The 16,168-nt window shown below is 40.3% G+C and overlaps 1 protein-coding gene across 21 annotated transcripts in view; it reads right to left on the bottom strand.

Moving 5' to 3' along the window:
• Positions 1 to 16,168, bottom strand: part of TENM2 (teneurin transmembrane protein 2) — a 712,099-nt gene that overhangs the window by 186,602 nt on the left and 509,329 nt on the right. For all 21 annotated transcript variants that reach the window (XM_083718520.1, XM_083718523.1, XM_083718504.1 and 18 more), the window contains one exon: positions 6,043 to 6,281. In XM_083718520.1, the coding sequence (XP_083574646.1) occupies positions 6,043 to 6,281 (239 nt within the window). The remainder of the gene's footprint in view (positions 1 to 6,042; positions 6,282 to 16,168) is intronic.

Below are 16,168 nucleotides of genomic sequence, written 5' to 3'. Positions count from 1 at the left end.
TAAAGCGGTTTCTCATGTATTTGTACCCTAGGTCATTAACGGCTTTAGATGTCAACATAAGAACCTTGAAGTGGACCTGGCAACCAGTGCAGCTGTTTCAGAATAGAGTTGTATGTGACCAGCCCACTGTTCCCACCAACACCCTGGCGACCACATTCTGCACTAGCGGCAATTTCCATATCATATTCAAGGGCAACATCATGTAAAGCACATTTCAGGAGTCAATCCAGGATGTCGGTAGAGCATGGATTATTATGAACTGGAAATTGTAGTTTGTTTGAGTGAAGGAGACTGCGAGTGGAAGCAAATGACAAAACTTGGCTCCAGATCACAGCTTGTTTAGAGATAAACAAAGCACAATTCCTGGTTCAATTCTCACACAGGTAAGCGAAATATTGTGATTTGGTCTGTGTCCCCCCCCTCACTCTAGGAGAGAAGCAAAGCAGGAGCAATCTGCTCATCCATAGCAAACCATTAACCATGGCTTACCATGATGTGTGAACACTTCTGTATCTTAGTAGTGGTGAAAATGGAGATAAATAGCATATTAAGGATATTGCAAGCCAATTTTAAAAAATATATTTCAGCACTTCAAGTTTCTGATATAAAATTATTGACTTCAGGGAGCAGAAATGTAAAAGATAAAATAGCATAAAATGTTAGGTGGCAAACATATGAAACTAGAAAACTAAAAACCTTAGTGATTGGGGGGGGTGAGAGAGAGAGGGGGGGGATAGGTAAAAAACAATGTGATGAATAAGGTCATCATTTCAGTCTTGCTAGCACTTTCTCTTTGTATCCTAACTGAAAGACAGAGCCAAAAAAATCTTAATTTACTCTTTAATTGGCTCATTCACCTTGACCTTCAACTAAATTCAACTGCAGTCATTGTAGTGCCAGTGCCAAAGGTGGCAGCCAGCCAAAAGTAAGTTCTTTCCAACCATTATAGATGTAGTTATCCACTTTTCACAGACTGAGATATTCTTTACTGTTTTAGTGTTTGTATAACTTCTCAAACATTTCTAGTTAAACATGTTCTAAGTCATCTCTGGATTGTAATGAATTATAAATCTGAAAGCATTCATATATCAACATATCCAACTAGTATATATCCAATTAATAACTTAATATATCTAATTAATGATACAGGGTTTTGTTTTGTTTTTTTAATAAATACACATATATCAAAGTTGTTACTCTAAAACTATGTCTATTTGCTTTGGGGTTTCTTGCATGTATAATGAAACCTGCAGTTTCCCCCTCAATGCTGTATGACTATTATCTAGCACAAATCGTGTACCAGTACCATGGCATCCTTGACATGTGTAGACATATTTTTTTAAAGACATGCTAGAATTTCGGTCTTACTGCTGATGTCACATTAATGTTAGCCTCAATCCTGCAGCAACTGTGTAACTATTGGGCAGTGAAAATATTATGGATAGAAGTAAGGACTATAATGCATAGGAGAGCAGTGCTGGCTAGAGAAATGGCTGATTACGGTACTTCCTAACACCCCTGCTTCAGGGGGAAAAATACTCAGGGGATGGAAAGAGTTAACAGAAATGCATGCAAACACTTTTAAATAACAGGAAGCTATATAAGTGTCTTTACAGAGGAGCAGATAACTAAATATAGGATATATGTAAGTAAAAGCATGAAAACCCTTTTAATACACCCAAATATCATGTAGGCTTGATCAGTAGGAGAGGCAGCAAGCAATTGTGCCTCATACTGATGTCAGCCCAGTCTGCATGTAATGTTTGCTAGGATAGTAGTCCTCAAACTTTTCAGACCTGGGACTTATTTTTTCGCTCAACCATGGTTTGTGTCACATTTATTATTATTTTTACTATATATTTGTTTGATGGTACTGTTGTTGCATCTACCTTAGTCACGGTCCCCATCCCTAGTTGAAGCCCAAAGTGTTAGGCAACATCCTGATACATCTTCCATCACTTTTGGTGATGTGATTTAACTGGCCAACTATGAAACAGCTGAGCCCTACTAGGCATGGAAATATATTACTATGAAAACTTAATAGGTGTTAAGATTGTGCTAATTACGTTCCTGTTAGAATACTGAATATGGTTGAATATGTTGCAAAGCTGGATTGTAGGAAAGTAGCCAAAGACAGCAGTTTCTGTGCCAACTGGGGATGGGGTGTGTGGTCAAACCCCAAGGTACAGTTATGACACCAGTTCTGAAAATCTTATGGTTGATCTTATGAGCTACTATGTTAACGTAACAGATTGTAGGAATTGGAAGTTTTCTTGTTATATTTGCCTTCTTGTGCCAAAATGTAGACCATCATGGGTCAATCTTTTATTTAATCAATTTACAAGAGAGAACTGATGATTTAAGGTCTGAAATAATAATATTATCTACATTTTCAGTCAAAAGCTGAGAACTAAATGGATTGTATTCTCCCTATTCTGCGCATACGCTAGGGCTGTTATATAAGTGTCTCTTCTTCACCATCTTTTTCTGTCATTTCCCCTTTATTTCCCCAAGTCCAGGTCTATTTCACATGATGGAAGGCAGCAAAATAGTCCCAGCACTCTAAAATTCATCAGTATGAGTCTCAACATATCAATTTTCAAGTAGAACAACTTTAAATACATTGCAGGCTTTTAGCTTCCCTAGAAAATAATACTTCTATTGTTTCCCAAGGAAACCCTAAGTACCCAAAATTACCACGCTTTTAACATACTGACATGTTGATGGCCTGATGCTTTTCCAAGCTCAGAGTCAGATTGACAGAAGTCAGAGTAGTTTAGAGGAACACTTAAAATGTGGCATTTTACATTTGGAAAGAATTACTGCAGCGAAAAAAAATGACAAGGTGACTTTCTAATTCTCAAAGTTTGGCATGGAAGGAGAGAACAAAAATGAATTTAACTGACAAACGCTTTCATCTCTGATCCAGCTACAAAGAGCAAAGATAGGTCAACAATAGGGTTTGTGGTATATGCTTCATATTAACTACTCAGAGCAATGCTGACTGTATTTTTTTCTGGGTTTATCACTTGATCCACTGTTTTAGAGGCACACCTGTTTTAAAAGGACTAAATCCCAATCTCATAGCCTTCACAATGGATTTTGTTATATTTTGGTTTGGGGCTTTCAGAAATATCTGACAAAGTGGTGACAAGTTTTTGACACAATGTGATGGTTCTTAAAGAAACACAACACAACAACATAATGCACAATATATATGTCACATGATGTTAGAAGGATCACACAGAGAAACCCCTTAAAGAAAACTTACTGCTGAACTGATACACCTGCTTTCTTTCTAATTATGTAAAACTGCCACATCTTAGTCAATTGCATTTGTGCAAAAGTAGGAGGGAGCACAGACGACAAAAATTAATACATGAAAGCTGTTGAAACTGCTCTATAAAAACCAGCTCTTTAAAAATAGTTCTATCTTCAAAACTTTAATACGTTTCCATCTTCTTTTTCCCTGAGATAAAACTTTTTTGTCTTGCTTTTAATTTTATGCTGTTGCTTTTGTTGTCCAGCATTACTGTTTCAAGGAAAAGTGAAAGATGGCACAGAGCTAAATTTCCCAGCCTAAATGCCTCCAGGAAAAAACCAAAACATTTCTGTTGAACCTCTTTGGGGGTGCATAAACATGCATATGTGTAATAAATATCATATGGAACATAATACATTCCACATACTTTACAATGCACATTATATTTGTACTTTTGTAGTAACTGACTTTACATGTTACCAATATGAGAATAGAAACATGGGTTTTTAATGAAATAATTAAGGGGTGGCTTTTTTTGTTGTTGTTTAACCTCTAACTAGTGTAGTATGATGCCCTGAAATATTCACCTACAATATTCTATTTCCATCTAATATAATAATGACGCCTGTAAATTAAATATCAAATCTTGCTAAGGTCACGGCTTAGAAGCATGTTGTGGACAACTTATTTGAAAAGTTAAACTGTACATTGTATATAAATGAATTTATCTGTATCTATAAAAAGCAGAATTTAAGAAATACTTAACGGCAATTTAACTCCTGTACTCGTCTTACTGGCAGCCAATTGAAATGTTACTCCACCATATGGAGGCTGATAAATGCTTCCCTATGGTGGCACTTCTTCACAGCTGGGGATAACATTTGCAAGCACTTTTAGCACTTAACCTGTGTGTTCTTCCAATCCTGTGTACAGTTTCTCTGCCAGTATAGTTGCAGCGTGGGTGTTCAGCACTGCCATACAAACTACTTAACTGGTACAGCACATGGTATAAGGCAGGGCTTCCAAACACCCAGCACTGCCACAGAAGCATTTTAAGTAGCTTCCAGAGGGAGTGTGGCCACAGTTTTAAAGGAATACCTTTTGCAAAGTAACAAACAGCAAACATCTTAAATACACAACTGGAAGTAGAATTTTCAAAACAGAACAACACAAATAATGTTAGCCACAATAACACTCAGTAGGATTCAAAATATTTTTCTCTTACAGTCATACCTCGGATTGCGAATGTGATCCGTGCGGGAGGCACATTCGCAACCCGCAGTCTTCGCAGCCTGAAGCGTCTTGTCTGTGCATGACGTCATTTTACGTTTTCGCGCATGCGCGAGCGCTGAAACCCAGAAATAACCCATTCCGGTACTTCCGGGTTCAGCGCGGTTCGCAACCTGAAAACGCGCAACCCGCAGCGTTCGTAACCCGAGGTATGACTGTATACTTCTATACCACTCTTCAGAAAGTCCAGTGCTGTTTCTATGGGTTCCAAAAAGTTTTCCATCTTGACACTTACCAGGCTGACAGCTTATTTTGACTGTTTTAATCCTCGCTCTCCAATGAAAATGTTAATAAATGTTCATGAATGTTAAACAATGAATTAGCTTTTGTGCCAGGTACAGAAGATGAGCAATGCAATCCTATACATACTTACTCAGAAGTAAGTTCTACTATATGGGATTTTATTACCTAGTAAGTGTATTTAGGATTAGACTCTAATGTAGAAGAGGGATGCAGCCTGCACAAATACTAGTTTGGGTCCTTTTAAAGGAAATTCACTCTCCACTAACAAATGCCATTATTCATTCATATTTTTCTCCCTTTTATTTGCCACACATGTATCTTGGGCAAAATTAAAGCTTTTTTGCTTGTATTTCTATACATAATCTTCAAACTCCCAGCAAAAAGACCTTTGTCAAAAGCAAAATGTATAGATATGTGGAGCTTGCAGCATACACTCTAATTAATGGTTGCATGTTTAATAACTGGGACAGTGGCTTTTATGTAATCAAAGAATGAAGTTTGTAAATTATGTAGGTTTATTTGATTTTTAGCAAACTTATGGCTGTCATTAGAATTATGGTGGAGGTGGAAAAGCCCATTCACTGCCAGATTGTCTTGATACAGTAGACTTAACATCTGAGGACATGTAAAAGATCAATACCAGGACCAGCCAATAGTACACGGAACAAGCTGATTCAGAAACAAAGACAATACACAATCTAACAATGCAAGAGTATGGAGCAGCTAAATCAGTGCCATAGAGCATGACACGATGGAATAAGAACAAAAGTTAAAGAGGGGCTTTATGTATGTTGACTTTCAAAGTACCAATTATTGTGCAGAGAACAAAACCTGTAAAAAAGAAATAGTATTCCAATTCACTAGCTATTCTGCCAGCTATTCTGCCTGCCCCATTCAACTCAGGATGTATAAAACTGAGAGAATTAGGTCGTATAAAGAATCCAACACTTGTTGTTATCTCAAAACAATACAAACTGGGCATGCTTCAAGGTTTTACAGTGGAGTATTTCGTAGCCCAAACTATTAAAAAAACTTGGTATATATATGCTAACAAATTTAGAAAACAACAGCCCTCCTATCTAATTAAAATTAGATTAGATTCTAAAACCTTCAGTGTCTTTAAGCAATGTATTTCTCTCACCCTACCCCCAAATAATTGAAGAAAGGGATTTTGGATGAGGGGCACGGCAGGGTGGAGTGAAGCAGTTGCACACTTCATGTGAGATTTTTTTGAAATATGGACTTACCTATGAAATAGGCCAGCAGGATGGCGAGCAAGATCGCAGCAGCAATCGCTGATAAAGCAGCACATTTCCAGCTACAGTACTTAGAGGGCTTTTTCAGCTTGAACGCATTTCTGGAAAAAGTATTTCTTGGTAGCAGTCTGGGAGGTGGTGTGTAAACTGTTCCTGAGGTCAAAGGGTATCCAGGGGAAGAACTGCTGAATAGAGGAGTTGTTCCAGAAGATGTCTTGAACAAGAAATGCCTGAAATGCAAACAAATGAGGCACAGTTAACAAATACAGGACAGACGAATAACTCAGCTGTTTTGGAATATGAAGTAAAATAGTGGCACAGCCGTTCAAGTGGGTGGTCATAACTACTCCTTGTGGAGCAAAATCCATAGTTTAACTATGTGCTGAGTGAAGAAGTACTTTCTGTTGTCTGTTCTGAACCTTCCAACATTCAGCTTCACTGGATGTAAATGAGTTCTAGTGTTATAAGACAGGGGGAAAAACTAGTCTCTATCCACTTTCTCCATACCATGAACAATTCTATATCCTTCAATCATGTCTTCTCTTATTCACATTTTCTCTAAACTATAAAGCCCCAAATGCTGTAACTTTTTCTCATAGGGGAGAGTCTCCATTCACTAGAACAGCCAAGTTGCTCTTTTCTGAACCATTTCTAGCTGTACAATATCATTTTTGAGGCAAGGCGAAAAGTAGCGTACACCATTGGTTGTAATGAACAGAGTTCTGCTCAGGCCCATTTAAATTAACAAATATGGCTAGTCTAGGTTAATTAATCTGTGCAGAAAATAGCTGGATCCAACCCAGAATTCCAGGTGTGGCTGCACCATAGATTTGTATTATGGCATTATGATATTGGCAGTATTATTTTCAATTCCTTACCTAATGATTCCTAGCATTGAATTTTTCACAGATGCTGCATCTTGGGTCGGCATCTTAATTGAGTTATCCACTATAACTCAAATGTTTCATTCCTGGCAGTAACCACCAATCCAGACCTCATCAACATATATGTGAAATTAATATTTTTGATCCCAATGTGCATCACTCTACACTTACTTACATTGAACTGTATTTGGCATTTTGCTGCTAATTCAACCAGTTTGGAGAGATCCTTTTTGGAACTCTCTGCAGTCCCTTTTTGTTTTAACCACTCTGAAACATTTGGTACCACCAGAAAACCTGGCTACCTCACTGTTCTCCCCTAATTCTAATTTGTCATCCAAATATCCAACCACCTCCCAGGCCAGTCTCCTGCTACTAATGTATTTAAAGAATTTTTATTTGTTGGTCTTTATGTTCTTAGCTGTGTGCTTCTCAAATTCTTTTCTAGCATTCCTTATTGTCTATGCTATGGAAATAGCAGTACTCACAGAGAATTAGGTGATAGGAACCTTGGTGTAGGAACCTTTCCAAAAACAAAAACACCAAATAGAAGGCCAACCAGAAAACAGAATATTATCGTGCCATTCAGGAAAAAATCCTAACATTATAACAGGAAAAAAATAAAACCACCAACACCAACAATAATAGAAGTAGTTGTGGGATATAAAGAGAGCTTCATGACTGACATATTGTCATTTCACCTTAAGAGACCTAAATAAATTTGCATGCAAAACCGGTAGAATTGATTCTAAATAAGCCTTTGTCAAGGCAACAGTTTCCTGGGCACACTGACTGATTCTAGGAAGAGCCAGAGTTCAGTAATAGACAACGTCCCAAGTTTAATTCCAGTTAAAAGCAGAGGATAGCGGTTATGTGAATAGCCTCTGCCTGAGGCCCCAGAGACCTGTTGCCAGTCACAGGAGACAATACTGAGCAGGGTGGACAATTAGGCTGCCCTGGAATAAGACAGTATCCTAAGTTCCTATGAATGAAGGCCACAGTCACTTCATTCTTTTAAATATCCCCACCCTCATTTTAAAAAGCTGTATATACCGTATTTTTCGCTCCATAAGACACACTTTCCCCCTCTTAAAATCTAAGGGGAAATGTCTGTGCGTCTTATGGAGCGAATGTGTGGTCCCTGGGGCTGGGGGGGGGGACCTGGGCTTCCCCCGCCAGCCCCGACCTGCTCTTTGGGGCTGGCCGAGGGGGAAAGTGCTTCCCCGATCTGCTTTTTGGGGCTGGGGGAAACCCGGGCTTCCCCCACCAGCCCCAACAAGCTCCTGAGCAGCTCTGGGGTAGCCCGCAAAGCCTCCACAGGGCAGCGGGGAGCCTTCATCTCGCTGCCCTGGGGAGGCTGTGTGCGGCTATCCCTGGCTTTTGCGGGAGGTGGAGGAAGGGACAGAGCGAGGCTCCCTCACTTCCCCCCTCCCGTAAAAGCCCCCAAGAGCCGCATATTTTTTTTCTTGAATTCTCCCCCCAAAAAGCCTTATGGTCAGGTGCGCCTTATGGAGCGAAAAATATGGTAGTCCACATAATTGACCTTGCATCACTTATAAACTTAGCTGACTTTTGCATAATTAATAGCAGACTAAATACAGTAACAGAACTGCTGATTTGGTTGATACAGGTTTAAGAACATGTATTTATTAATTATTGGAATTAAATTAAATACAGTAACACAGCTGTTGATCTAGGTGATACTGATGTGAAAGAAACACTTGATATACTAATTAGAACTGGCACTTAAAAGAAAATTGTTTCACACATGATTTTCAAGCATTACCCAGGGGTTGCTGTCAACATTAGATGCCAGTAAAAGTTGCAGTTATCGTAAAATAGATATTAATAGCCCTGGAGTTTCAACTAGTAACTATTTGATTAAGGTTTGCTTTACTTATTGCTATACTGGGAGGGCAGAGGAAGTGAGAAAACATAATGCTGTAAGATCCATTAGATGATGTGCCGGATCCATAAATGCAATTAGGCTATATACGTAATTTCTTCTTAATGTAGATGCCTCAACCCTATTTTAATGACAGCCCTGCTATTAGGTATGGTGACATATCCTGCTTCAGGGACAAAATCTGAAGATACTGTGTTGTCCATTATATCTTGCGTGTATGTGTGGATTTCCTAGGTTAAATAAAAACTGTCTCTGTGTTATTTCCACTATTTACCCATCATTCATGGGAACAGGCATACCTGTTGAAGCCACAACAGATGCAAAGCACATGTTCATATTTTCTGACTGTATTCTTAATATATTTTAACCTGTTCTGGGAGTCATTTTGGTTGATCACATTACATAGTTCAATTGTACTGGAATTTCTAGGGAAATTAGATTCGACTTACAGATACCAAAAGCTCTACTGTTTAACAAATGAATGTGCACTCTCTCTACATGCATGCATGATACTACATAACTTTCATGCCAGGGATACCTTCCACAGAAGGCTATTCACATATAAAACCCCTTAGGAAGAAACAGGAGTCATGCAGAAATGGTGCTTTGCTCCTTAAGACTAGGAGGTGGTTCACACATTCAACTACAGCTCATCAGCTGTACTATAATCAAGTAATGTCCACACATGTGGGAACCAGCTAGAGCCTAAAAACATGGAAGGATCTGAATGTACAAGGAGAAAAAGAAAAGAATAGAAAAAGGCAAATATTTTCACATTGTTTATGAACATTACCAGTCCTTGGAACAACGATATCTGTTCTTTGTTTCCTGAGCATTGAGATTAATCCATTCCTTTTCTTAAAAAAAAGCAGTGTCTGTGGCATATGATACTTAGCACTATAGATAGAAAGGTTGGTTATGGAGGATGTCAGATTAGAAGTCATAATGAAAGACAGGAAAGAAGAGAATCTGTGTAATAGCACAATGGAAAAGAATACTAAGCATGAGTCATGTCTAGAAAGTGAGGAGTGCACACGGGGAGCTAGCAGAACTCTTTGTGCTCCTGAAGCTGTAATTTTCTAGGACAGCAGCTTCTTCTTTGTGGAAGGGAGATTGCAGTGATATCTTAAGTATCTCACCAAAAATATAGTTAACAGCTTATTAATCACGCTTCCATCTGTAACAGTCTCTCTAGAAATAAGCAGCAACATACAGCCATTTGCAAGTGGGTTAGAAAATAAATATAAGTTTAGAGGAGAATAGTCATAATCAGAACAAAAGGCTAAAGAGCACAACCTTCTTAGGATTACATTGAGGGTTAGGAATGGAAGCAAAGCTACTATTCTTTTAGAATAGTATTGACAGACTCTGATTTCAATAAAGATAAAACCTTTTAAATACAGTCCTATTTCTACCATACTGGTATTGCTTTGCTTCCCCTCGCCAGCAGGAGCTTCATAGCACTGAGCTGATGCCTGATACAAAATGCTGACTCCTGGGATAACCATGGTGTGCCATTCATGAACCCACCATCTGAAGTGTGCCTTCCCTCTCTATCTTCCCCAGTCTGTCATTTCCCCCACCACCACCAACTCCCAGGTGGGAGTGGGAAGAAGGCAAATTAGACATCACTTCCAACTTTAGCAGGACTGTCACCTCTCCTACAATGCCTCTATTAGCAAAGGCCCAGTGGGAGAGATCCTGATGACTTTTTTATTGTGATTTTACTCCTGCACTAGGGGTAGCCAACATGGTGCCTTCCATATGTTGTTGGACTATAACTCCTATGATCCTCAGCCAACGAGGCCAAGGAACAGAGATGATGGGAGTAATAGTCCAACAACACCTGTAGAGCACCACATTGGTTACCCCTGTCCTACACTGTATTTTAAGAGCTTCCCATAAGAAGATGAAAAGTCAGTAGGGGGTGGACAGATGAGCAAGGTTACCAAGACGTCCAAAGAAGAAATCTGTAGTCAGAAATCACAAGACCCTCTGATAAAGGAGATGATCAAACTCCCTCAGGTGAGCAGTTCATTATGCACAGTGGGATTTCAAAACAACTTTCAAACCTGGATGTCTCTCTTGCCTTTGAAAGATGACCATCTGTCATGGATAGTTGTGATTCCTTCATGGCAGAGAGTTGGACTAGATGACCCTTGGGGTCCCTTCCAATTCTACAATTCTATGATAAGGGCCTGGTTTGCTCAACACAATAAGCCAAACTATGGCTCACCAGGAATGTGGCAACATGTGGGCTTTTGGAGAGCAGATTGCAAGCATTTTGCTCCTCCTGAGTCCTTTTTTCTTCTATGCCATACTGAGTTGAGCTGAGCATACTGTCCAAAAACTGGGCTTGCGGTTATGCTCTCTCCTTGTGAACCCCAAGAACAAAGCTTAACCACAGCTTGGGGTTAGTGAGGAAAGAGCTTAAATCACAAGCTGGGGTTTAGCTCAGTGTGGCAAGGGAGGAAAAAGAACCACGGGGAACAAAGTATTTATGAGCATCTTCCCAGAAGCTCATACCAATAAGGTGCTACTGGGAGGAATTTTTTTTAATTTTGTTTTGACTATGGCAGACTATGGCTACCTACCTGTAACTAGAAGTTTGTGCAGGTCCTGCTAAGTCATAGCATGGATGAGTGTGTCAAGTGAGCCAAGTCAGCAGGGAACAAACTAAACTTCCAAAACAAAAGCACAGTGCCTGGGTAAAAACATTGATCTACTTGAAGACATCAATATCAAATCTGAATTAAAAAATGCTACTAATGCTACATCTTTATTGGTCTATGCAATATTCAGATTAAATAATAATGATAATAATTTATTATTTGTACCCCACCCATCTGGCTAGGTTTCCCCAGCCACTCTGGGCAGCTTCCACAAAGACCAAAAATACACTAATATGTCATACATTAAAAACTTCCCTGAACAGGGCTGCCTTAAGATGTCTTCTGAATGTCAGGTAGTTGTTTATCTCTTTGAGATCTGATAGGAGGGCGTTCCACAGGGCGGACGCACAACAGGAGCGGAAGTTAACCTAGAACAAGGTCCTAGAAAATGGGACACAAATTCTAAGTCCCTATGACCAAATAAAAAATGTCTATTTAGGGCATTGTCACAGACAGACAGGCGCCAAGTGAAACTGATACACTAGCTGCCCAAGTCCACATGGATGTAGGTAACAAAAAGTGCACATCTTCATGGGTAAAGATTACACACATGCCTATCTTACACGTGTGTGTGTGTGTGTGTGTGTGTGTACTGGGAATCCACTACTGGCAATAGATTCCCAAGATATATTTACATTATAAAATATATGATCCTAACTCATAATGCTGTATGCTCTTCCTCTAAGGAAAATGTAAGAAAAATGTCATGTGTGAAGCAGCTTGAATTCAGTAATTAAAGAATGAAACAGAGGATTAGAATTCTATTTCAAGTGTATGTCTCCAGATAGATAAGCATATGCGCAGATAAGCTGTAAGTACAAACATATGGAGAGGCATCTCCTTTGTCCACACAAACATATGCCCATGGTCACAGATAGGCACAACTTGCTGTTTCAGTACGTTTGCTGGCCTACAGCATATAATCAATATTCAAGTAACTGTTCATGGTTTGGTAGCCAAGGAAATGCCATTAGGTAGGGAAACAATGATTTATAATCAACACATATATATTGTGGCACTTAATACCTACTCAAGCACATTCTGAAGCCTTTCAGGAGCAAACATGTTTCTAGCACAGCTTTATCTAAAACGTGGTACACCAGTCTTCCAACGGTTAATGTTATTTTTTAAAAAATGCTAGTTCCTTAGGCCACAGAGGCAAAGCTTTTTAAAAAAATAAACATAAAAAAATGCAAGTGTTAAGTCAGGCTGTCAAGTGCGGTGCCTTAAGTTCCAGAATAGCTTGTCACTGCCATCTTGGTACTCTTAACACAGACACATTTGGACACGCAGAAACACAGTGCTTGAAAGTTGCCTGACAGGAAAGTAGCATGTTAGACTAAAAGGCAGGTGCCAGTTTTTAGGCAACTCGTTCTGTCAAAGCATTAAGCTGAGCCTAAAGGGACATATGTGTGCTGAGAAAATATCTTAAATCAGGTAGAGGAACAATAGAATCGCTGCTGTAGCATCACATGTCTAAATAAGTGGTAACACCTTGCGGGGAACTAGTTCATTTTCTACAGCTGAGATGCTATTTTCCTTGTAACAGGGAAATGCTGACACTTGCACTCCTGTGTCACTTCATAGGTCTATAGGGGAATGGCCTTCACCTAGTCAGAGATCAAAAAGTTTGATTTTGCCTCAAGGAAGGCACATGTACATTGCCAAATTGTGGGGTTTGAGAAATCAATGAAGACAGACACTTGCTTTTCCAATTGATAACACAACATAACACATGTTCGTCTTTTTATTATTATATCTATTTATACCTTGCCTTTTCTCTGACATGGATTCAAGACAGCTTACATATAAAAATAGGAAGAGCTAAAAACATAGAAAAAAATTAAGAAACAATTAAACATTGCTATCTATTGATCTATGTATCATCTATCTATCTATCTCTCTCTCTCTCTCTCTATCTATCTATCTATCTATCTATCTATCTCTCTATCTATCATCTATCTCTCTATCTAACTATCTATCAATCATCTATCTATCTATCATCTAACTAACTAACTAACTAACTAACTAACTAACTAACTAACTATCAACTACATATAGCAGTGCTTTCCAAACTTTTCATGTTGGTGACACACTTTTTAAACATGCATCATTTCACAACACAAAAATTAAGTTTTACTAGCAAACCGGAGGCGCTCTTCAGGGGTGGAATGTGCCTGTAAGCCGCCCAGGGTGGATGTATGTGTGCACCCAACCCCCCTGCAGCTGGGGCAACACCAGCTCCAAGCAGCATTGCTCCTCGCGCCACCATCCCCGGATCTGAGCCGTGTAAGGTTGCTTGGGTAGAATGGTGTGGAGACGCAACACCCATGCACCCCAATCGAAGGGCACATGGTTGCCACTTCCCCACACTGCCCTCTCTGAGCAGCCTTGCAAGGCTTGGCTCTGGGGAGGGCAGCGCGGGAAGGGCGTAAACATGCACCCCTCAATCCCAGCCTGGGATCGTACGGCTGCTGCATCCCCAGCAGCCTTGCAACTTGGATTGCAGCCTCAGTGCCTGCTTTTGTGCTGATAAAGCACAGTTGTATGTTTTGTGTTGTTTTACTTGCTGCAAACCTGGAAATAAGTTGTCCTTGTTCTCTTTCTCTTTGTTTCACTCTCTATCTGGTGAGGTGCTCCAAGGGTTAAACTAGAGATTGTCCCATTGCCTAGAGAGGCCCAGAACTCCTGGAGAGACTATTGGGGGGGGGGGGCTTTAAATACTACACTATTCTGTTCTAGCTACCCTGGGGACAAAATAAAATGGCTTTGGGATCTTCCAGGAGTAGTGTTGGTGGAGGTTGGTGCATTTGGAGGAAAGGTGAGTAAATAACTGCGAAAAAGGATGATTTGTTGCTGCTTTTCAGAGACTAGAGTGGGGGGAACTGGACTTCAAGCGAGGATGCAGATCAGGAATCCCATTTCTTTGCAACCATCAAGTTCAGCCTGGGAGCAAGACATTTGCAAAAAAAAAAAAAAAAGCATTAAAAGGGTTCAGAACTGTCAGATCTTTAAATCCACCCCCTGTAGGTGTTTGCTTTTAAATGGTGGTGTTGACCTGCAGGAATCAAGCCCACTGGAGCTGCCATGGTGATCAGCACAGTTCACCTGCCTATTTGCTGTGCACAGAAATGTGTGCAGGGCAAGGCTGTGATGCTGAATAAATGGGCTCTCCTGAATAAACAGACTCTCCGGGCAGGAGCGCCTGTACACCCCTGGCACTGACCCCTCCTTGTGCACCAGAACCCACCCCACAGCCGAAGAAGGCGCAGCAAGTGGAGCATGCGCTGTGGTGCAGCTGGTGGGGACAGGCAGGCTGGGCAGAAAAGGAGTGTGCTGCCCCGCAACCCAAGAGGCTTCAGTCGCTTCAGTGGAGGCAGAATTCTCCTCAGGTAAAAAGACTGGAAATCAACTGGTTGATCCAGCGTGGCACAACACACTTCCGCACACAGTTTGGAAAATCTCTAATCTATATGATACGGATGGTTACCATAAAAACAGCATGGCACCAGCCCTTCAATAAAAGCAGTCCAAAAGTGTGTTGGAACAAGAAAGTCGTCACCTGCTGGCAGAAGGACAGTTTCTGTAGGAAGAGAGTTCCTAAGTCTGGGAGCAACCACCAAGAAGGCCCTCTCCCACTTCCCTAGCAAGTGTGCCTATGAGGGTGACAGGACCAAGAGAAGGGTATTGCTTAGTTCATGTGTGCACTAATATAAATAGGAATAAAATGGTCTAAGGATGTTGTACTATGAATCAAGCTGTCATTTACCTATACAGTGGTACCTCGGGTTAAGTACTTAATTCGTTCCGGAGGTCCATTCTTAACCTGAAACTGTTCTTAACCTGAAGCACCACTTTAGCTAATGGGGCCTCCTGCTGCTCCCGCGCTGCCGGAGCACAATTTCTGTTCTCATCCTGAAGCAAAGTTCTTAACCTGAAGCACTATTTCTGGGTTAGCGGAGTCTGTAACCTGAAGCATATGTAACCTGAAGTGTATGTAACCTGAGGTACCACTGTATACAATAGCCTACTTGACATTTCTAGGGTATATTTAAGATCATGTTAATCTTGTGCCCAGAATTAACCTTTTCGAAAGAACCTAGATGTGATCTTCGTTACAGCACACTTTCTGCTCCTGTAGTGTGATGAAACAGAATGTGGTGAAAGCTCTGGATTGCTGTCAGATATGTACATATGGATGAGTACAATATAAAATGAACTGTCCTGAGAAGTATTTTGGGAGAGAATGCAATGAGCCAGCAGGCATGCATGTGTACCTACACTGAGTAGAAGAAGAACTTTCCAACTGTGTGTTGCAGGCACAAAAATAACATTAAGCTCCAGGCAATTCTCTTTGAGCTTCTACATCTGAAGGAGGAAGATTATTTTTTTAAATGAGCTGTCAGACGCCTTCTGACCTCACAGGGCTTCTTGCCGATAGTTATAATGTCCCAGCATACCACGCATTTGTTATTAACAGTATCAATAAAGCTAATATCACGTTGCCCTTCAGTGGAGGGTTGTGGGGTTTGTTTTGTTTGTTTGTTTTGTTTGAATGAGGCGAATATGAAAGCTACTCATGTTAATTAATGAGTTAAGCCTCATAACCTCCCCCGAGAGAAGGGCAGACTCTCAAGCTTGTTTAAATCTCCAGAAGG

The sequence above is a fragment of the Podarcis gaigeae genome (genome assembly GCF_964106915.1).
Source record: "Podarcis gaigeae genome assembly, chromosome: 2".
Classification (NCBI taxonomy): domain Eukaryota; kingdom Metazoa; phylum Chordata; class Lepidosauria; order Squamata; family Lacertidae; genus Podarcis; species Podarcis gaigeae.
Note: the sequence above shows the minus strand (reverse complement) of the source record. Positions and strands in the feature narration are given on the sequence as shown.